Source organism: Saccostrea cucullata, unplaced genomic scaffold (genome assembly GCF_032062105.1).
Source record: "Saccostrea cucullata isolate Sc308-1 unplaced genomic scaffold, CSIRO_AGI_Scuc_v1 ctg42, whole genome shotgun sequence".
Lineage (NCBI taxonomy): Eukaryota > Metazoa > Mollusca > Bivalvia > Ostreida > Ostreidae > Saccostrea > Saccostrea cuccullata.
In genome coordinates, this window is record NW_026932910.1 from 460,597 (window position 1) to 482,995 (window position 22,399).

A 22,399-nucleotide genomic window follows, 5' to 3' on the forward strand; every position below is an offset into this window, starting at 1 on the left:
TTTGATAAATTCCAAAAATTTTATCTAAAAAATTGTTCAACAATAGTTGTGTTTGTTTCGAGACTATAATGGAGCGCGGGAAGTGTCAACACGTTTCAGAATTTCCTCTAGTTTAAATTTACACCTACCTAAAATCTTCCGAATAATTCATTACTGTTTCATTTTAACCATATTTTACTCAGAAGGCCTTTGATTTATAATGGCACTCGCGTTGAAAAAGCTCTTAGCTGTTGAATAATGCCAAACATTCTATTTCATGATGCACATAGGACGCGTTGGCTCAGGCGCTGTATCTACGCATCATTACCAGACTGGGATTCTGAGTTTTGTTTTACAAAAATGTGATGTGTATTGCCATTGATTAAACTGAAGGTATGGAAAATAGCTTTTATTCTCTAAAATAGAAATGATAGACTGGCAATTTACATTTGGTTTAGACTGGAAAACTATGTAGACATACATGTAGTCTATAATAATAAGTTAAACGTTATTTTTTTTATAACGCAGATTTGATGACAGATGGAGGTGGACGATTCTGATTCAGCAAGTATAGAATATGAATTTGAGACACAGCCAGGAAGTGTTGGTTTCATGGTGCTGGACTCGCAGTCGGAGCCTCAGGCCAAGAATACTGAAGAGGGTGATGTGATGCAGATGTGGCCTGCCCTGCAGCCAAGAGAACAGAAAGTAGGAACTACATGTATCAAGCTCAACTAGAGTAAACTAAATGACACTGAAAAAAAAATATTCTTGTTTTCACAATAGTGGTGAAAAAAAAAATTAATAAAAGATAAAGGCCAGTGTACATTCTGAAAGCGTAAAAGACAAGATCTAGATTCTGGGAAACAGGTGTAGTAATTAGCCCCTTCATGATAACTGCCATACTACACTTTTGCAGAGCAAAATAATAACAGATAATTAAATGAAGTATATGAAACAATTACTCATATTTCACCAAACTTTATCATTTTGCCCTGAAAAAGAGCAGTACCGCAGTTACCCTGAAACGGTCTAGGGGGATATACATATAAATAATAATTATGCAAGTATAAATATGTTACCAAAGCTCAATTTACAATATTAAATTTTTACGAAAAAATGATAATATCTCAAAGTAAACATCGGGTATATAAAGTTTGTAAAAATCATGCTTCACAGGGGCTGACAAATAGATTTTTAAGTCACTTGCCCAAGGGCAAGTGCATGGTCAAAACTTACTTGCCCTACCTGAATTTCTGCCTGCCCAACCATTAACTTACACTGTATTTAATATGTTGACGGTGCGACCGTTAGAGTGAGCGCAAACTCTTCTCATGTTTTAACTCTTTCAACACTGAGTAACTTTTATCAACCAACCCCTGGTACACTGAGTAACTTGGGACATCACTAAACATTTCACCTTCCGTCACAAAAAATACTATAACTTCTTTATTTCTTTGAATATTTTAATAAATGACACATCATTAGAAAGGTGAGGCATTTCTCTTTTAAATGATATAAATTTTATATATATACAAAATTATTTATCAAGTCAAAAACACTAATAAAATTCATAATTACATTTTAGAACGGATCTTATGCAATAATTCAATAAATTTGCTGCTATGAAGTTTCAAAATCAATTATGTTCTTACCATCGTTTAAAAGAGAAATTATTTCCGAGTAAAATGATATGCAATATGTCAGAATTTATCAAAAAGCAAGTCCATAATTATCAATAAATAAAACGGGGTGTTTCAGAACATCGGAAGAAGTCTGGCGCGTGGAAAACATCCTCTCTTTAGGAGCCTTGATATTCCGATTCCAAGTCATCTTTCTCCGACAAAATTTCACAACATTGTTAATAACTCATGTATTTGTTGTCTAGAAACATTTATAATGTCTAATTCCCTCATTTTATTAAATCTTTCATCGCCAGAAAGATCGGACATTTCGTCGTTTACCGCCATTTTGCTTTCTTCTTCGTTTTCTTTACTAATCATCTAATTTTCCTTATTTTTTCGTAGTTTTCGCCATGTGGGCCGCCATTTTTATTAACGGATGTTTACATCATTCTACCCATAATTCATAGCGAAAGATTTTGCGCAGAGAACACTTTCTATTTCTAAGAATAAACGTTTGACTTTCAGTTTAGTGTCTGAGACCGATGTATCGGTCTACCGTGTTCCAAGACAAAATTTTATCAGACCGATGTATCGGTCTACAGTGTTGAAAGGGTTAATTTAGATCGGGCTCGTCAAACCGCACGTGACATTTGGTGTGTCTAGACTCTGACGTCACATGACGTCGTATGTAAGTTACAAAATACCAAGAAAAAAATGAATAGTGAGGAAAGATAATGAAAAAAGTTACGTTTACTATTTATCTTCAATATGTATCCATTTAATCAAAGCAAGTAAACTTTTTGTTAAACATTTGCCGTCATTCTCGTGAGAACGCAACTTTACTAAGTGATGCATTGTGGGTCAAAATTACTGCGGTAAAAAATTCTAAAGAATGAATGTGCAGTAGTCCGATTTTTCTCTTCGCCCAGGCGTTGTCGTTAGAGCTTCGCGACGCTCGCTATAAATATTTCAAAAAAGAGAAAGACAAATACTGAGTTTAAAATTGGCATAAATATTGATTTTATTTTTGATAATTGATTAAGTCACTTGCCCACGGGCAAGTGGTTGATAAAATTTCACTTGCCCAACCCAGTGGCAGTGGGATTTGTCATCCCCTGTGCTTCATTTAATTCAACCTGCCATTATCAATTTTTGAACTAATCTTTGATTCTTAACTCATTTTAAGTCATAACTAGAATCTATACAAATTAATCTTCATATCATTTTTTACTTCAATAAGGACTTGATTTCTCAATTTTCTTGTTTAATTGTCAGGAGGAGGACGTAAAGACTTCAAGAAAATGTATAACCTCTGTAATGGACACATCTGGTGATGAACAAAAACCAACAGGTATATATATATGAAACATGGCTTCTAAACAAGTTTAAAGTATTTGACAAATTAGATTGCAAATCATCTTTTAAAGATAATATCAGTGATGATGAAGAAAACATATTCATATTTCAGAAGCTCCACAAATTTTAGCAACTGAGACAGAATTAAGTGAGTCTGAGCTGGAAAATGATGTCACTGTGATTGAGAAACCAGAAAAGACAGACAGTCAAAAGCGAACAACAAGTAATGAAAAGTAAGAGTGGATTTTCTTTTCATGGAAAATGAACAAACATTAAGTTTAAATTGCAATAATAATGCAGCAATTTGTTCAGAAGAAAATTATTTATATCAGGGTATCACAAAATTTACTCTTTTCTGGATGTATACAACAATTTGTTCAGAAAAGAATTATTTATATCAGAGCATTATAAAATTAAATTTTCTGTTTTCTAGGCCCTCGGCATTGTTTAGATCCATGTCTCCACAGGATATGTTTGAAGGTATGTGTGATTGATATTTACATTCACTAATATCTTGTGTGCATTATCTCTTACAGTTCAACATTGTTCACGGAATATATTCTATCACACACACAACGTGGCTTCATGAAGCAACTGCAGCAGAATCAGAATTTTTATGAGGATAAAGTTTTGTGATCTGAAATTTTATTTGTTATAAAGTAACTCTGATTGTAGATGAGGAGAAAGAAGTGTGTACACCAGCAGGGTTTGTGGGGTCTCTACATTTGTCTAATCAGGCCATGCTGGTCCCTGAAACTACAGAGTCTGATCCCTTCCCCTCCACCCCAGAAGAATTTGCCGATCTCCCAAGAATAATACCTAGCTCACCCACAGATGGGTCTTTTAAAGGTAAGGGAAACAAGATCAGGTGTTATTTTTTGACATCCCTTTTAGAATTTGAGAAATATTAAGAGTTAACAGTTAAATTTAAATATACATCTGAACACAGGCTAAACTCATATATTCACAGTTTATATCATGAATACAATGTGGATACAGTGAGAAAAGTACATGTATATAAAAGATATTTTTTCACCAAATACAATAGTTTATCCTAAATGTTTTTCTATAACTACAAAATTTTTGGACAAAAAATGTTTTTTCATAATTTTTGAAAATTATCTATTAAACTCTAGCTTAGTTTGCAAAACCACACAGCCAGCCCTGTTGATTTGAGATCATCACCTGCATATCCCAGTCTAATCTATTGTAGTTAGACAGATTTCTTACTTTTGAAAATAGTCAATTATTGTATGTATGAACATATTGTCTGAGACTTGTTACACAAATAAATCTTGTTTTTCACTAGATGACTCTATAGATAACCCAGCTCACTACGATCCACAACAAGACTCCACCCTGGCAGATGATGTCACTGTCCTGCAGGTAACACTACAGGGTTTATTGTTATACATTTATACTGAATGTTAGTGAATTGGATTTTTTATTTGAACTGAAATGCAATGCTATTTTATTATTCCTGTATTTTTTGTTTTAAAGAAACCAAAGTCTGATAAATCTGATGAACTGGAGAAGAAGACTCCAAGTTCCTCTGAGGAAAAAGAGGAAGAGGAGAAACAGACATCCAAGTCAGAGGTTCATAATGGCAAATTAATACTGTAGAAAGCCCATTTTCTGGATGGTATTATTTAATGCTTTGTGATCTGTCACAAGTTTTCTGCGGAATTTGCACCATATTCATTTTAGTACATTAGAGTCATATAGTGATGATTTAAGAACATTGCATAATTTTCAACCCCAGGATTGAAAAACATTGTCATTCCATGGAATTGATATTTCTTGGAAAAATTAATTTTGCAGTCAGTATGCCCAAATATTTCATAACTTAACAAGCTTATGTTAAAGTTCTGTCCAATAGAGAATTTGTTCGGTAGTTTGTTTTCATCTTAAAGGATAGTTTATTCATGTGTTTTTGACTTTTATTCTAGTCCGTAGAGTATAATCCAAAGGGGGTGTCTACATTGGCTGGGAGTTCAGATGACCAATCTCTACACCTACACTACTCTGAAACCCAGAAGTCATCACAAGCACAGGTAAACTCTAAGACAGCCATGCAGTATGCATCTTAAGAGGAATTCACCAATATTGCTAAGATTATTCATTGATAAATTGAATGGACCAAATACAAAGACAAATACCATTGACAAAAGCAGGTCTTAAAACAATAATTTGTGACATGCATCTGAAATCAATTAATCCTTTTAATATTGCTGATCTAATTTAAGTTTGCATCATCAGTAATTTTAAAACATTGCATCATCAATATAAAAAGAGCCTTATTCAAAGCACATTCATTAAATTATTCAAAAAGATAATCAAATTTATCTTAAACGATAATGAACTGAAACAAAACCTTCTTCACAGAAACACCCAGCTGATTCAGTAGAAGTTGTTGGAACTGAGTTTATGGATGTCATTTCTATTCACAGCACTGATCCAACTGGTAAATAGTATACAGTACATGTATGTTCAAATGAAAAACAAATATATTTATTGAAACTATTATTCATGAATTATTCAGCCTCTATATCTTCAGAACAAGAGCAAATTAATGAAAAAAAATTTGGAGATGTGTTCTATAGATTGTTGAAAAATGTCTAAATGATTTCCTAGAGATGGACCAAGTGCCAGAATCTCAGGAGCTATCCTTGAGATTGACTCCGTCACAGAGTGATAAATCGGGCAAAGAAACAGATATAGAAATAGTGCCTGACCAAAACAGAACAAGGCTACCACTGGTTAAAAGTCAAGATCTAGTCACAGGTTTGTATGATAAGTCTGACAGAAAAACAGATACATGTATGTAATAGAAGTTGTGTACTAAAACTCATCTCAATAAGAAAATTCATGTTTTATTCATTCAGTATGTATTACTAAAATTCATATGTAGGTTAGACCTTATATTGCTTCTGATGTAATCAAAAAAAACATTGTTATTTGAATCTTTTTGACTGTAAATATTTTATTTATTATCCCGTAAGCATACATGTGATAATTTCTATACCCAAATACTGTACAGCAGTCTTCAAAATACTGGAATTTTGGCGAAAATACTGTACATTGCTAATCAAAAAACGGTACAAAAAACGGTACAAAATATCGACCAAAATTAATGTTAGGCGTTCATTTTTTAATAATAAATTTCAAATCAATGTACAGATGCACCACTGCATAACTTGTATTATGATTTATTATTCATTTCAAGAAACTCTTGAAAGATTTTGAATTTCGGCAATAAACTATGCTAGGCCTAAATGCAGAAAGTAAAAAGTACAGTAATTATAAAAACAGTTAAATGTATGAGTCTGGTCGTCTCCATTCATCTGCATTTTTTTGATTGTACTAAAAAAGCATTTCTCATAATCTGTGTTCGAATAAACAATATGTATGCCTAAGCAAATAATGGACTAAATTTCGTTTTGCTATCACAAAGTCTTTGATTCTTGTGATTGGCGTTTTCTCTTTGAAATGTCTTTATTTTCAACAAATTACAGTTTAAAAATCCTTAAGAAGGGTTGTATTAAAAAGCAATCAGCCAAACAAAATGCTTTGATATCTCTTAATTACGATGTAATTATCACAGGAATATTTCACACCTTCGTTAATGATGTTTTGTTTACATTAATCAAGCGCAGTAAGTCACGCATAGTTCAAGATTTCCGGTGTTGCGCAGGGGGGAATGAGAGAAAAATGGCGGTTTCCGGTAAACATTTCAAAACACGGTACACATTTTCGTTTCCCGTGAATTTTGGTGTACCGCCGTGAGCCCGTGAATGGGGTCGAAAATATGTGATATTTTGTAACCGCCGGTACATATCACATGTATGCTTAAGTGAGATGTAATTACATATTCATTGAACATTTATGTTTTTATCACCCATACAAATACTTGGGTCTGCTTTAAAACATCTTCTCAATCTTCATTTACATACATGTGTATAATGTGTATATGTTTATTACAGAAAAGCAGACCACAATTCAAAGAAGACAGGCCTGCCTTTCCCAGCCAACCAAACTGGACAGAAACATGGAAGTAGATGTGAGCAGACTTAAGAAATTAGCTACGGAGGCTAAAAGCAAAGAATTGGATGTTACATTGGCGTCTGAATCAGGTGAAAATCTCAACAGTTTCATTTTGAAAAGATTTTATTCATTTTGTTCTTCATATCTGTTATAACTTAATATTAAGAAGGAAGTACATGTAAGTGACAATTTTGTATTGCAGAAAACTTTGCGTTGTCATTACCAAAAGATGGGGAGCTTTTACATCCCAAAATCTCGAATGGAAAATTGTCCAGATCTGGAGTTCAAAATGAGGCAAGTCAGAGAACCAGTCAAGAAGCAAGACCTAATCGCTACATTCTGGATAGTCTAGAGCAGGGACCCAGTCAAAAAGCAGGGCCTAGTCATTACATTCCTGATAGTCCAGAGCAGGAAACCAGTTGTCATCGTGTAGAGTAAGTTACAAAATATAACAATTTGTTATTATATTTTTTGGCCTAAAAGTTGAACTTTGGCATTTCAAATCGGTTTGGATATGCTGAATATCTTGGACATGTTAAATTAAATATAAAGTTCATACTTGTTTAGGTTTGAAAGCTCTGTGATCATAAAGTTTGTTTTTGTCAGTCCTGCTGAGTTAGACACGTTGATACATGGGAAGCTTAATATCAAAGTAATTTCTTTGTAAATATTGATTGCATCCTGTTTTAGCCCTGGTCTAGAGAACACACCACCTGCAGTACCTGTATCAGTGGAATCTCAGTCCCAGGGATCCAATCAGAGCTTTATGCTGCTGCAGCCAGACGTACAGAACATAACCATCAGGGACTCGGAGGAGACTCAGAAAAATGTCTTCAAAAGTGTAAAAGGGAGAGATTCTCCAAGGAAAAGACTGATTCAAGAGGACAGGTAAGCAGACTTGTACAGGTCCTTGTTTTCAACAGGTGCCATTTTAATGGCACCATTTGTTCAAATAATGGCTAATAAAATTCAAGATACATGTTTTGTTTGATTATTTTTTATACAGTACATCTTACAGTCTTTTTATTTTTTGCAATTAAATTTTTTCTTATTTTAGTGATGAAGAAGTAGTCATTGTGCAGAGACACAAGAAGTCCCGACCATTAAGTCAGGATGATTTTGATGAGGTCACGTGTCATATCACAAAGTCACAGTCCAAGCAGACTGGTACCCCTGACATCACGTCATTGGAGAAGACATCCCAGCCGACAGACAAGGTGGCCCCAGGAGGGACTCCGTTAAGGAAGGTTCCGTCTATCTCTAGTGAGGGCAGCCAGTCGAGAGTCTCCCTCTACAAGAAGACCTCGGTGTCAACAGAGGGGGGATACCAGGCCAGTGTAGAAGAGGAACACAGCACCACTCACGTGGCTGAGCAGGAACTAGTCGTTCACAGCACCACTCATGTGGCAGATCAGGAACTTGTCGTTCAGAGCCACGAACCCGAACCCTTGATAGCCATTCCTGTTCACGTTCCAGGAGAAGTGGTTCAAAGCCATGAAGCTGAAACTATGAAGGTAAATGTTTAAATTTGATTTTACACATATGTAATTTAAATACAATATCCTACCTGAATACTTTTGTTACATTAGATGGAGTAAATTTGATCAAGGAAAACCGAATAAACTTAACTACATACAGTATAAGTTGTTACAAATGCCTTTGTACCCCCTGGTACTTGCACAATATATGATTTCTACACATAGGTAACCAAAGCACAGAAGAAACGCAGACACCCAGCGAATCCAATAGTACAGACCCCTGTCTCTGGGAAGAAAAGAAAGTGTCTAACAAAGCTGAGGATCAGGAAAAGTTCCCCCAAAGAAACCACAGAAGCTGTGACCCCCACTTTATTGACGACGCCCACTGTGACTACAACTTCATCTACCAGCGGCGAGGAAGGCTCCCAGATCAATGCGACAAGGCCAAGCCTGCTGTCCGAGAGGTCAACCATCGTCCTCTCGCCACCGCTGGCCCGGGCATCATCCCTGGAATCTGTGCTGGCTAAGCCACCTCTGATGTCCACATCAGTGACACCGACAAACAGACCAACGAAGGTCAGGACAAGTCAAACAGAACCCAGGTTCAAGGTTCCACCGAGGAGGTCATCAGATTTAGATCAAGTATGTGAATGTATAGCCCAGTTTATAGACATGTGTAGTCCAGATTATAGTCTTGTAATTTAGTAAACTTTTTATCTTAAAATGTACTTAACTGGAAAAAAAGAAGCAAGGTCAACCAATATTGTTCATATTCAATCTGAATTTTGATAATTTTCATATTTAAGTAAATGCTTATTGATGAGAGGAAACTTATTTTTATTTCAATTTCCATTTTAAAACTGTTCAGCAACTGACTGCTTCACAAGACGTTGAACGCAAGACCATCATTGTAAAGGTCAAGCAGTTTGAAGTGCGGACAGAAATAACAGAAATCATAAGGCAGGGAAAGGTGGTGTCCAAAACCGAGAAGGAGGTATGTATCCTTGACAAAAATTTATGTATTTTTAGATAAAGAATGGTCAGAAAAGTAACATTTTTGTCATCATACATGTAGTTTTCAATTTATTCTCCAATTAAGTATAGTAAAACACATATCAGAAAAGGATATTTTATATGTATATGAACCTGCCTCTAATTGCGTGACTAATTGTAACTGGATAAAAAGAATTGGCAGATATTACATGTATATCAAATGAAGCAATGCATTTTTTTGATGATTTGCTTTAACTTTTGTATACAGAATTGAGTAGAAATTAAAATTTTGTACAGATAGCAAAGGAGCCAGTGACCATTAAAGTGAAGACTTATCAGGAACTGGAGGCCTTGTCTCCTAGTACTCTGTCCCCCTCCCGCACAGGAAGTTCCTTGACCTCAGGCGACCTGGGTGACATCAGTTCAAGTCTCTCAAAGTCAGGGTCATCTAACGGTAAGGAAGAAAAAATGAGTAAAGGGTGTGCAAAAAGTCTTAAACTTGAGAAAAAATGAAAATATTCAGTGTTCAGTATCCACTTAATATATAAATTTTTTTCACTCTCTTTTTCCATTAAATAAGGTCACAGAAAACTTTTGATTGTAGTTCCGTCTTCGTTGAGTGAACATGATGTACCATCAAGGCAACCAAGCATCTTAAGTCTGGATGGCAGGTTGGTTCAGTTCATATGTAACTATGTTCCATGTTCCCCTAGCTCAACAAGTTCTTTAATTCAAGCACCCCCTTAAAAAGTAGATATTACAAAAAGCAGCATAAATTGGCATGTCTTTATTTCCAGTACTGAGGTGTCACAGGTAATCTCCCCTGTCCAGGAATTACCAGAGCCCACAGACAGAGTTGTGGTGGCCCCGCCGGTGGTTACCGGCACCACCACTCCAGTCCCCTCTACAAGATCGGCCTCCTTTTCTCCTAATGTCTCCACTGGGTTCAGTATTGATTGTGCCTCTGTCCAAGCCGAGTCAGTGGTCAGTAAACCCAGTACTAGTGCAGGTGAGTCGTGCTGCGGTGTGGTGGGAGTTTCAAATGTACTGTATGTGTACTTTAAAAAGCGGGCTACATATTCTAGTGGCTTTGGCGCTGACAGTGATGCGACATTTGCAGCACTATGGCAATAACTCTATACCCAGTGATTGCTAAATTTTGAATATGTCATTTATGTACACATTCAAGCATACTGGCCCACAAAAAAAAATACAAAAAGCTTTTATTCGTAATATTTTTAATCAGATTGTAACAGGAAGAGTTAACTTGATTTGAAAATATAGTAGATTTGTTCATGTTAATTGAAACAATTGCAAGTTATCTTTGAACTAGACAGTTATAATTAGTAACATCCCCAATATTCCTACCCCAGTTGAATTGCAGAGAGTATGTCCACATTCCACAGTAATCCATAATCCTTTAGATTTTACTTTGTATTGTTAAAATATTTTTATACCCCCCGCAAACAAAGTTTGGGGGGGGGGGTATATAGGAATCACCCTGTCCGTCTGTCTGTGCAAACGTGTCGGGTCCATATCTTTCTTATGGAGGGACATTAGAATCTACTACTCCACACAAAGATTGCCCATGACCTAAGGGTGTGTCATGACCTTGACCCAAGGTCATTTGGGGAAGTTCAAGGTCACTGGAAGAAACATTTCATAATTTGTGTATGGTCCATATCTTTCTTATGGATAAACTTAGTAGGTTCTCATTTCACACAAAGATTGCCCATGACCCATGGGTGGGTTATGACCTTGATCTAAGGTCATTTAGGGAACTTCAAGGTCACTGGAAGAAAAATTCTTGTCTGGTCCATATCTTTCGTATGGATAAACTTGGTAGGTTCTCATTTCACACAAAGATTGCCCATGACCCAAGGGTGTGTCATGACCTTGACCCAAGGTCATTTAGGGAACTTCAAGGTCACTGGAAGAAACATTTCATAATTCGTGTCTGGTCCATATCTTTCTTATGGATAAACTTGGTAGGTTCTCATTTCACACAAAGATTGCCCATGACCCAAGGGTGTGTCATGACCTTGACCCAAGGTCATTTGGGGAACTTCAAGGTCACTGGAAGAAAAATTTTATAATTCATGTGTGATACATATCTTTATTATGGAAAAACTTACTTCTGAAAAATCCAGCGGGGGTATTTTGTCCCATTTGGACAGTTCTAGTTACTTTTGTATCTGTATAACAAAGAAGTTAAAAAGTATATCACTGAGGGAGTTAGCAAGATTCCAATCCCCCCAACTTAAGCTATTTCCCTGGCCTTTGGGAAATGGAATCTTGACAACTCCCTTAATGATGTACACTGTACTTAAACTGTATATTTATACTTGATTTAGGAAAATAGTATATGTAAATACGGAATATTGTTTAAAAATTCATCAGTATGTCTCTATGTGAATGAACTTTTTGAAGGAGCTGGTAGAGAAGTTCCAGAAGAGAAACAGAGGGGTGGATCTAGTGGAGAAGTCAGGTAAATTTTAAATAATTCACCTTTGTTATGTTCTTCAGTATATATGAAAATTGTGATGGTATTTTCTTATTAGTACATTTTGTTAAATAAGGTATTTGTTTCTTTTTTCACTAGTTCTGAGGTTCCTTATCAAGATGAAGTCAATGTGATGGCGACCTCGGAAACTACTGGAGTCGGCTTGATCCGAACGGAGCCTGTGAAAGGTATTATGTTAATAATTTCTTAATCTGGTTATATAAACATTGGTCAAAATTTGTTATCTGAGTGTACATGTACAGGTATGTATATCAAATAATTTAAGAAACAATCATTGCTCTCAAATATTACTTTCAACTTCTTCATATGCATTAAAATGAAAGGTGGAAAAGTATAGCTTTAGAAAAATCCATAACTTACATATTATGTACATGTAACTTTGTAATTTCTTGTGTATTAAATCTTCTACATATTACAGATTCCAGGATAATGGCTAAGTGGAAAGATGGCTATTTTTATCCAGGGACAGTACTAAAAGTTGATGGGTCTAGGTATAAAATGAAGTTAATAAAATAACAATTATCTTCTTCTCAAAAAATCCTTCTGCTAATATTATTAATCTGTAAACCTGTGTAGTTTATTTGGTCTTCTAATGAGATAAAGATATTATTTTGAAAAATATAACTGCATAGCCTCATATTTTGACATCTTGCTAGTAGATGTGTTTTACACAGTATATCTTCCCTAACATTTCAGGTTCCACGTGAAGTTTGATGATGGAGACTGCTGCTGGGTTAGACACTCTCAGATTCTGTGGGTGGAGCGCCTCCCTCTGGGGCAGCCTGTCATGGTTCAGTCACAGGACGGCTACTTTGATGCTGGTCTGATTGTGGGGCAGGAAAAGAAGGGCGGGGTCGTACAGTACTCTGTGGAGAAGGACTCGGGGGAACAACGACTGTAAGGAACAAAGTTTTTTTAAAATTAGCACAAAAATGGTATATTTTGGTGTCAAAAAAGTCACTTTTCTTATTGCTTGAGTAGATGATTTCAGCAGATACATGTATTAAGTATATACCATTGATGTGTTCTGTTTGTGTATTGACAGGTTTCACAAGAGTCAGGTGATTTTAAATGAGGACCAGGCTAACCTATTGTTGACTGACCTCCCAGTCTCCCCCCAGAAGTCTGCTCCCACTGTAGAGCCTAATCCAGGCAACGTTAGTCTGGGTAGGTAACAGTAATATGTACATGTACAGTGTATGATGTATCTTTTGTGAAAACATTCAGGATTACTTCATTTTACACTCCATAGTGATTGGTGTGTACACATTGAGGGTAGCCATCTCCCTTGCAAAATTCAAAATATACATGTATTTAGATAAAACTTTTAAAAAATTTAAAAATATTTTTCAAGGGTTTCATAAAATATAGATTTGATCCTTTAGAAAATTGTTTACATTTTGGGGGAACAGGTACTGGATATTTAAGATATTTGAGGTTGCAACATTTAACACACCATATTTGTTGGCAAGACTGGTAATTTATAAACAAGTTCTTTACACTACTGCTTTATAAATGTTAGTGTCATATCCTGATCATTAAATATTATTTCCTAGCCTGGCTTCTTGTATGTGAAATTTTCTATTAAATTAACAGATAACCTGGTTGAGGGAAAGAGGAGAGTGGGCAGTAAGTATGCCCAGAGTGAATGGCCTGACTCCAGACCTGGGAAATCGTCAGATTCCACGGACACGCCCAGCAAATCTAAACCACACAGGTCCTCAACCAGAAAAGCAGCCAACAAAACCGAGGAATTCGAGAAACCTTCTACATCAAAAGGAATGAGGAGGAATGAAGAGTCAGATTCAGAGAAACCTTCAACTTCACGGGACCCGAGGAAAAAATTCCCACCCATACCCCAGAAAGCAACCAGTACACCCACACCAAAAGAAAAGGGGAAGGGCAAAAGGAAAGCAGTAGGTAGGGTTACAAATTTTGTAAAATTATAGTTTTTATAATGTGATCGAAATCACATTAACTTTTTAATAAAAATTAGAAACTACATGTAAATTTAGGAATTAAATAAAAATTAGAAATTATAATGCGATAACACAAAAGTTCACTTGGTAAATTTTGCATAAAATCTTTTATAATGTAACCACTTTTACCTAAAAATGATGTTTTTGTGAGAAGATGGCCATGCATCATTTTGCTTAAATAAAGTTCTTGTGAATAAGAACTTGCAGTATTACACATCTGAGATTTTCTACAGACAAAGCTTATTATCTTGAATTTGATGGGCCAAGATATATAATGTTGAAGTACCTAAAGAAAAAGTGGTTTGGTCTTCCCACTCATTTCAAGAGATACATGAATCAATGATTTACATATCAAAGTTTAACTGTTTTAACATTAAATGTGTAATTAAAATACTTGCAGACTCTGAATCCACCCCTACATATCCTGACATACCTGTAGCTGTCTCTCCTATAGAACATAGGAGATCTCCTAGAAAGGTCAGACAAGGTAAGCATGAATAATTATCCCTCACAAAGGTCAGACAGGGTAAGCATGAATAATTATCCCTCACAAAGGTCAGACAAGGTAAGCATGAATACTGTATATGTATTACATTTGGCGTGTACGATATTTGGCGGAAATTCAATTTTCAACAAGTTAGCGTAGATTTGATTTAACGCTGTCTGAATTTGCTAGTTATAAAAGTTAATATACAAGACATTTAGTGATGTACTTGAATTAGCAGACTGTTTTCTGCCAAAATCGCCAAATAGAATACACCGCTGAATGTAATAGGTTTACAGTAATTATCCCTCACAATCAGATAGGGTAAATATGAATTACATTCATAATTCATTTCTAATCACTAACAAAGGTCAGTTAAGATAAGCTTGAATGTGTCACCCACAATCATAAACATTAAAGGGTAGGTTATTAATGAATCTTTATTAGTAGTAAAATGTTTGTCTATGTGAATGTTGGATAATGTGTGAAACAATTTGATCCTCATCATTACCTTTACAGGTTTATTTGACAAAGAGAAGCAGCCATCCAATCCCTTGCCATTTGCTGGTTTTGTGTTTCTGCTGACTTATGTGGAGAAATCCAGAGACTTTAAGGAAGAGGAAAAGGCTCTCCTACGTAATCCAAACTTAACTTCTGATGAGAGCTCAGCAGAAAGTAAGAAAATGTCATTCAACATGCGTTTCTGTTATTTTCTTTGGACATTAACATACATGTAAATATCATGGTGTTAGAATTTGTTTTTCAAATAAATCAAGAAGTACATGCAACTTGATATTTGTTAAGTGATATATTTTTGCCATACAGATTTTTAAAAAAAAATCCTTACAATATAATATTAGATATTTTCTTTAATCTTACCTTATTTGGGATGTTACTAATTCCTAGTGGTGGGCATGAATTAAGCAAAATAACCCACATGTAGAATATGAATTGGTAAGTTGAACAAAGCATTGCACATTTTGCAGATGAAGACGAGACTCCCTTTGATAAACAAGACATCACTAGGAGGATAGTAGCAGGGGGAGGAAAAGTCCTGGACAAGTTTGATGAGGCCGAGGTACGAGGTGTTAGATTAATTAATGTTAATTAGGAGTTCATGTTTTGTTTGAATTCTCTTGCAATTTGGTGTGAGGGAAATTGATTACACATAGCTGTTAGCCCAAGATTTAATTCTAGGTGTACTTTTTTCTCAGTTTTTTATGATTAAAGGTAATTTACACCATACAGTCAAATTAACATGATTAAAAAGTACACCATCCAAATACTGAACATTTTAATCCCAAATACAGGAAAACTCAGTTATAGCGAAGTCAATGGGACCTATGAAATTACTTCGCTGTAACCGTAATTCGGTATATCCGTATAAGGAATTCTTTAAATTTACATAGCTGGGGATCCAAGATAACTTCATTATATCCATGAATTCGCAATATCCGTGTTCGTACTAAAGGAGTTTTACTGTACATGTAATATTTTTGTTTGGTTTTGGAAATAATTCTTGGCACAAATAAATGCAGGCACTGCAATACTTCACAAACTAACAACTGTGAATCTATGATGACCAATTGTAATATTTGAAATAAGACAACTTGCTCTACTCTGTTGACAGATTGCCAGTGCCAAGCAGTGTTTCCTGATCTCTAACTCCTACCAGAGGACCATTAAATACTTCCAGTGTCTGGCCGCCGCCATTCCATGTGTGTCTCACCTCTGGATCAGGGATTCCTCCTCTGAGGTCAGTCAGTTTACTGGGGACAAAATCATTCGCTTGAAAATCCCCAGACTGTGAAGGGAAACTTAATTAGTACATGAACATTGTAGAAGGGTAATTAAAAGTAGGTTGGTTAAAAATCTTTATAAGTCTGTATTACTGTTGGAATGGAATGTAGCATTGCGACAATAGAAAATTAAAAAGTAGAGAACTGCTGCTAAGATAAAATGGAGAGAATTCTTGATAGAGCTTGATACAGTGAAGCACTGTGAAAATCTGTAGCAGACAACTGTGCAAAGAGCAGTATTACATGTACTGACAAAGTCAAGTAACCTTTACTTCACTAGAAAGTTTAGATCGTTTCTGCATTCTCTGAGAAATAAAATTGTACATACATGTACATGGTTTATATTGATTTTATGACACTACATGTACCTTTGAAAAAGAATTTTAAATATTTACCAGGGAATGCTGTTGGATTACAAAGCTTACAAACTGCAAGCTGGAGTCAGCATAGAAAAAAGGAAGCTTATGGAATGGTGGGTATTATTTATTTTCTTTGCTTGTATGTCCAAAGTATGTACTTGTGAAAGTGAAATTAGAATGAAGATGTATACTGTAGAAGCACAAATTTTCGTGGGCATAAAATTTCGTTGTTTTGTCATCAAAAATAGATTCGTGGGCATTTAATTTCGTTGTTTTGAAAGAAAACCTATTCAATATATAGTCATATAAAATTTCGTGTGGGATTTAATTTTGTTGAATATTGTTAACAACAAAATAAACGAAATTTAACTCCCATCGAATATTTGTGCTTTAACAGTATATATTTTTAGCTCACCTGAGCCGAAGGTACAAGTGAGCTTTTCTGATCAAAATTTGTCCGTCGTCTGTCGTTGTCGTCGTTGTTGTAAGCTTTTCACATTTTCATCTTCTCAAGAACCAACAGGCCAATTTCAACCAAACTTGCCACAAAGTATCCTTAGGTGAAGGGGATTCAGGTTTGTTCAAATGAAGGGCCACGCCCTCTTCCAAGGGGAGATAATTATAAATTTAGTGAAAAATTAATGGCATTTTTAAAAAATCTTCTTCTCAAGAACCACTGGGCCAGGAAAGATGAAAATCATGTGGAAGCATCGTCAGGTAGTGTAGATTCAAGTTTTTTCAAATCATGACCCCCGGGGGTAGGGTGAGGCCACAATGGCTGATCAAAGTTTTACATAGGAGTATATAGGGAAAATCTTTGAAAATCTTCTTCTCAAGAACCACTGGGCCAGGAAAGATGAAACTCATGTGGAAGCATCCTCAGGTAGTGTAGATTCAAGTTTGTTCAAATCATGATCCCCGGGGGTAGGGTGGGGCCACAATGGCCGTTCAAAATTTTACATAGGAGTATATAGGGAAAATCTTTAAAAATCTTCTTCTCAAGAACCACTGGGCGAGGAAAAATGAAACTCATGTGGAAGCATCCTCAGGTAGTGTACATTCAAGTTTGTTCAAATCATGACCCCCGGGGGTAGGGTGGGGCCACAATGGCTGATCAAAGTTTTACATAGGAGTATATAGGGAAAATCTTTAAAAATCTTCTTCTCAAGAACCACTGGGCCAGGAAAGATGAAACTCATGTGGAATTCATCCTCAGGTAGTGTAGATTCAAGTTTGTTCAAATCATGACCCCCGGGGGTAGGGTGGGGCCACAATGGCTGATCCAAGTTTTACATAGGAGTATATAGGGAAAATCTTTGAAAATCTTCTTCTCAAGAACCACTGGGCCAGGAAAGATGAAACTCATGTGGAAGCATCCTCAGGTAGTGTAGATTCAAGTTTGTTCAAATCATGACCCCTGGGGATAGGGTGGGGCCACAATGGCTGATCAAAGTTTTACATAGGAGTATATAGGGAAAATCTTTAAAAATCTTCTTCTCAAGAACCACTGGGCCAGGAAAGATGAAACTCATGTGGAAGCATCCTCAGGTAGTGTAGATTCAAGTTTGTTCAAATCATGACCCCTGGGGGTAGGGTGGGGCCACAATGGCTGATCCAAGTTTTACATAGGAGTATATAGGGAAAATCTTTGAAAATCTTCTTCTCAAGAACCACTGGGCCAGGAAAGATGAAACTTATGTGGAAGCATTCTGGGGTAGTGTAGATTCAAGTTTGTTCAAATCATGACCCCCGGGGGTAGGGTGGGGCCACAATGGCTGATCAAAGTATTACATAGGAGTATATAGGGAAAATCTTTAAAAATCTTCTTCTCAAGAACCACTGGGCCAGGAAAGATGAAACTCATGTGGAAGCGTCCTCAGGTAGTGTAGATTCAAGTTTGTTCAAATCATGACCCCCGGGTAGGGTGGGGCCACACTGGCTGATCAAAGTTTTACATAGGAATATACAGGAAAAATCTTTATAAAAATCGTCTTCTCATTTTTCGTAGACGATTTGCTCAGGTGAGCGATGTGGCCCCTGGGCCTCTTGTTATATGATGCAATAAAGTACAAGGTTGTCTCTAAAGATATTGGCCCACAAAACACCCCATTTATTCTTGATTACCTGTAGGTCTAACAGGAAGGGGGATCTAAAGGGCCTGTCTGTGTTTGTGTCCTCCTCCCACAAGAAGTTCCTGGAGGAGTGGTCCTTTACTCTGAGGTTAGCCGGGTGTCAGGTGCTGGACAAACTGCCATCTGTTAATTCAGGTAAGGGTCATCAGAGGTGAAAATTTCATACCTACTTGTACATGTATGTACATATACTGTGGACCTTCAGATATCCGGTCGATTTTTCATCGGAACGGAATTTTTTAACGTTATTTTGTCTTGTTTAACTGGTAATTCAGATATCCGGATGCTTCACATATCCGCACAAATTAACTAAGAACCAAAGCGTCAGGAGAAACGAGGCACCACTGTATATATTTTTTACAACATGCAGTATATATTTTTTAGGGATGTCAAATCGGTCAATTTTTAATACTCGGTTACTCGGACGTTTTTCCGATCGAGTACCCGGGTACTCGGTAAAAGTGTAAATAAATAAGAACAAGTAAATTGATGAGTGTAAAACATTGTAAACACTTGTAGAAATAAAACCACGTGCTCTGATAGGAGGTTTACACGTAAATGCATTTCTATTGTAACAATGATTAGAACTTCGTGCCCGAATTTAATACAACATTTATTTAAGTTCAATTTATTTATCAGATTAACACAAGAATAAAATTGTAAGTGGTTCATGGTCTTTTTGTTTAAAAAAAATAATCTACTCCGTAATTGTAATGTAACTCTTTGTTGCATTTGACGTCAAGGTACATTGTATATATCAGTCGTACAGTTTGACTTGAACTTGACCAAGTTCTAACAGAGCCGATTTACGATTTTCGTATACTTTTCGATCCTAGATTTTATAGTACATGTATCACGGGACGGTGTCGGTATTTTGTAGTTTGGTGCAATGATGGACATCATTTTTTTAAGCCTTTGCCGTCAACTATTTGTACATGTATTGGCATGTAATGAAACACAACCATATCAACAGTCGCGCGTATAATACATTTCTATTCCCGAGAAATTACGGTAATGACAAAATTATCTAATTTATTTTATGATAACAGACCTTAAAAAATGTTCAGTGAAAAAATAATTAAAGAAAATCAAAAAATAAGGGTAGAAGACAGCCGAAGGTGAGAAAAGCCAGGTAACAGGCGCTTGGTCACGATAATTACTGTATAAACACTGCCACGGGCGATAACGGTCATTTAGAGGAGTAGGAAACCCTAATTACCGTATGTACAAGTGCAATGAGTATTTTACTTTTCAAACCAGAATGTTTAATTCATTAATAAATAACCTTAGAAATATTCAAAAATATGCATCCGAGTAACCGAGTACCGATTTTAGTATTCGATACTCGGACGTTCGATCGAGTACCCGGTTAACCGGGTACTCGTTGACATCCCTAATATTTTTACATCTGTTTTATTTAACAGAGCTTTTTTTGAGGGACCTGCATTTATGTTGGAGGATCATTTCTCTATAATATAGATCTGTGAAATGTCCTTTATTCTACAAATGTTCATTTATTATTTTCTAGGTACACCTGTTAATGTGATAGTGACTGATCTCACCTGTCCTAAATCTGTGTTACGTTACAGTAAGAAGTATGCAATCCCCTTGGTGGCCTCAGAGTGGGTCATTCAGTGCTTGATTAATGGTAAAAGACTGAGTTTTACAGGACACCCAAGATACAGTTATGACTTCAAAGTGTGACAAAACTAGAGGGTTTTACATTTAAATTTGAATCATTGTATAAATACACATGTCCACTCCTAATAACCCCTAGATCCACCACATTTTATATTCAACAGGAATAATACTCCTTGATATCATATAGATGTGCCTCGTAGTCTTGATCAATTCATCATGAGATAGAATTCAGTAGAATGCAGTTGGTGTATAAAAAAGACTGCAAGATTATAAAAATTCTGTAAGGTGTTAGCCATTAAAAAATAATGGACAGTGTACTGAAAGGAGGGGAAAATCATATGTATTTGTACATGCATGTACATGTTAATTGTATACATTTCATTTACTTGAGATTTTATTTTTCAGTTTTATCATTTGTTGCTCATATATGTACTTTTAATGTTTTCCATTTTCTGTTCTTAGTAATTAGTAATAATTTTAATTTTTGTAAACACAGACAATTGCTGTGTTAAACTATGACTACTCATAACAAAAGGCAAGCTTCTTTGTACATGCCTGTGGATTCTTGTATCTTATTAAAAATAGACCTAACGAATAATGAGAAAATGTGCTTTCTTAGCTGAAATGCTAGTACAATTTATGTATACAAAGTATCCACAAGCATTTTCACTTCACCTCTGTAACTTACAGTTTTGTGTAAACTGCTTTAATTTATTTAAACTTTAAAGAATTTTTGTTTGAGGATATTTGCTTTTATAAGAGGAATTTGTTGCATGAAAAATATTTTGAATTTTTAACACAAAATGTAGAAAAATAAAAGAGAAGTCAAAATTTTTATTCAGGATTCTTTTAATATATTCTCTACATTACATTATAGACATGCTACTTTTACAAACCCCTGATTTAATGAAAATTGTATTTTTTTATTTTTACTTTAAACATGGTTGTGAAGTTAGGAATATTTTAAGGATTATGTAATGACAATTTTAGTTGTCTTCTTTTCACATCAATTTCCTACATACTGTACATGTAATCCTAAAAACACACTTCCAAGGTGTAACTGTGCATGCTTTATTCTGGCCACTCCCATTTTTTTTTAAGTCCTCTGTGCCAAAATTATTTTTCAGTGATTAAAAAATACAACTGAGCTGACTTTTGTTTTGATATTGTCAAGTTGACAAAAGGTTTTGATCCTCAAATTATTTTTTATGGTGATCTAGAAACCACCTCTGAAGCAATTATGTATTGAACATGTCCAAAACATATGGGCAAGATTTCCAACTGTGAATTTGACCTAGATCTTTTGCACCTCAACTAAACACTAATCTTGCAACCTTTGTAGCAAGTTTGAGACTGAATGATCCCATTGTATCAATAAGTATGAAAAATTACATGCAACCAGTGAGGGAGAGAAAATGTATCCAAATTCAAACCTGGTCCCCTTGAATATCCAGTTAGGTGTGCATCTTTATAGTTGTGAGTTATCCTGTGTGACTGCTACATTCCACTTTTGAAGTCTTCCCCATGAAGACCCCAACCCAGGCTCTTCCGTTGCAGGTCTTTCATTTCTCATTTTAAGGGGATAGGATGGCACCAAATGTTATAGAAGAAAATATTTTACAAAGAGTAAAATCCAGCATGTGAGGCAAGTTTGAGTGTTCATCCCTTGATGCATCATCCATGCAAGTTAGGTTGAAATAGGCTTATATAGTATTCCCTTGCAGGTCTTTCATTTCCAGGGGATAGGACAGCACCAAATGTTATAGGAGAAAAGTAATAAAGAGTAAAACCCAGCATGTGATGCAAGTTTGTGTGTTCATCCCGATGCAGGCCCATTGCAAGTTTGATATGCCCTAACAGGCCTAAACTTGCATGGATGACATGTAAAGGACTTTTTAGAGATCCATATTTAGCTCACTTTGATGAAGTCGGGATGAGCTTATGCTATACCTCCAGTGTCGGCGTCCAGGTTAAAGTTTTAGGATCAGACCCATTCCCAAGTAACT

General features: G+C 35.7%; 1 protein-coding gene across 1 annotated transcript; it reads left to right on the forward strand.

The window, feature by feature from the left end:
• Positions 1 to 215: 215 nt before the first annotated feature.
• LOC134236445 (TP53-binding protein 1-like) lies at positions 216 to 21,541 on the forward strand. The gene is made up of 33 exons (XM_062718629.1): positions 216 to 372; positions 508 to 687; positions 2,880 to 2,955; positions 3,073 to 3,193; positions 3,394 to 3,440; positions 3,636 to 3,809; positions 4,270 to 4,346; positions 4,461 to 4,556; positions 4,910 to 5,014; positions 5,346 to 5,424; positions 5,595 to 5,744; positions 6,944 to 7,093; positions 7,207 to 7,438; positions 7,695 to 7,892; positions 8,062 to 8,518; positions 8,708 to 9,124; positions 9,351 to 9,476; positions 9,773 to 9,929; positions 10,080 to 10,146; positions 10,273 to 10,484; positions 11,906 to 11,963; positions 12,078 to 12,166; positions 12,418 to 12,490; positions 12,696 to 12,896; positions 13,045 to 13,166; positions 13,596 to 13,919; positions 14,379 to 14,465; positions 14,982 to 15,137; positions 15,449 to 15,540; positions 16,093 to 16,218; positions 16,660 to 16,733; positions 18,751 to 18,887; positions 20,281 to 21,541. Exons 2-33 carry the CDS (start codon positions 520 to 522, stop codon positions 20,454 to 20,456), a joined length of 4,824 nt encoding a protein of 1,607 aa, XP_062574613.1. The 5' UTR covers positions 216 to 372; positions 508 to 519; the 3' UTR covers positions 20,457 to 21,541.
• The last annotated feature ends 858 nt before the right edge of the window (positions 21,542 to 22,399 follow it).

Coding starts and splice junctions, on each gene's coding strand:
- LOC134236445 (XM_062718629.1), top strand. CDS start 520: ATGGAGGTGGACGATTCTGATTCAGCAAGTATAGAATATGAATTTGAG. Junction 9,477..9,772: donor TGTCCAAAACCGAGAAGGAG/GTATGTATCCTT, acceptor AATTTTGTACAG/ATAGCAAAGGAGCCAGTGAC. Junction 16,734..18,750: donor AAAAGGAAGCTTATGGAATG/GTGGGTATTATT, acceptor GATTACCTGTAG/GTCTAACAGGAAGGGGGATC.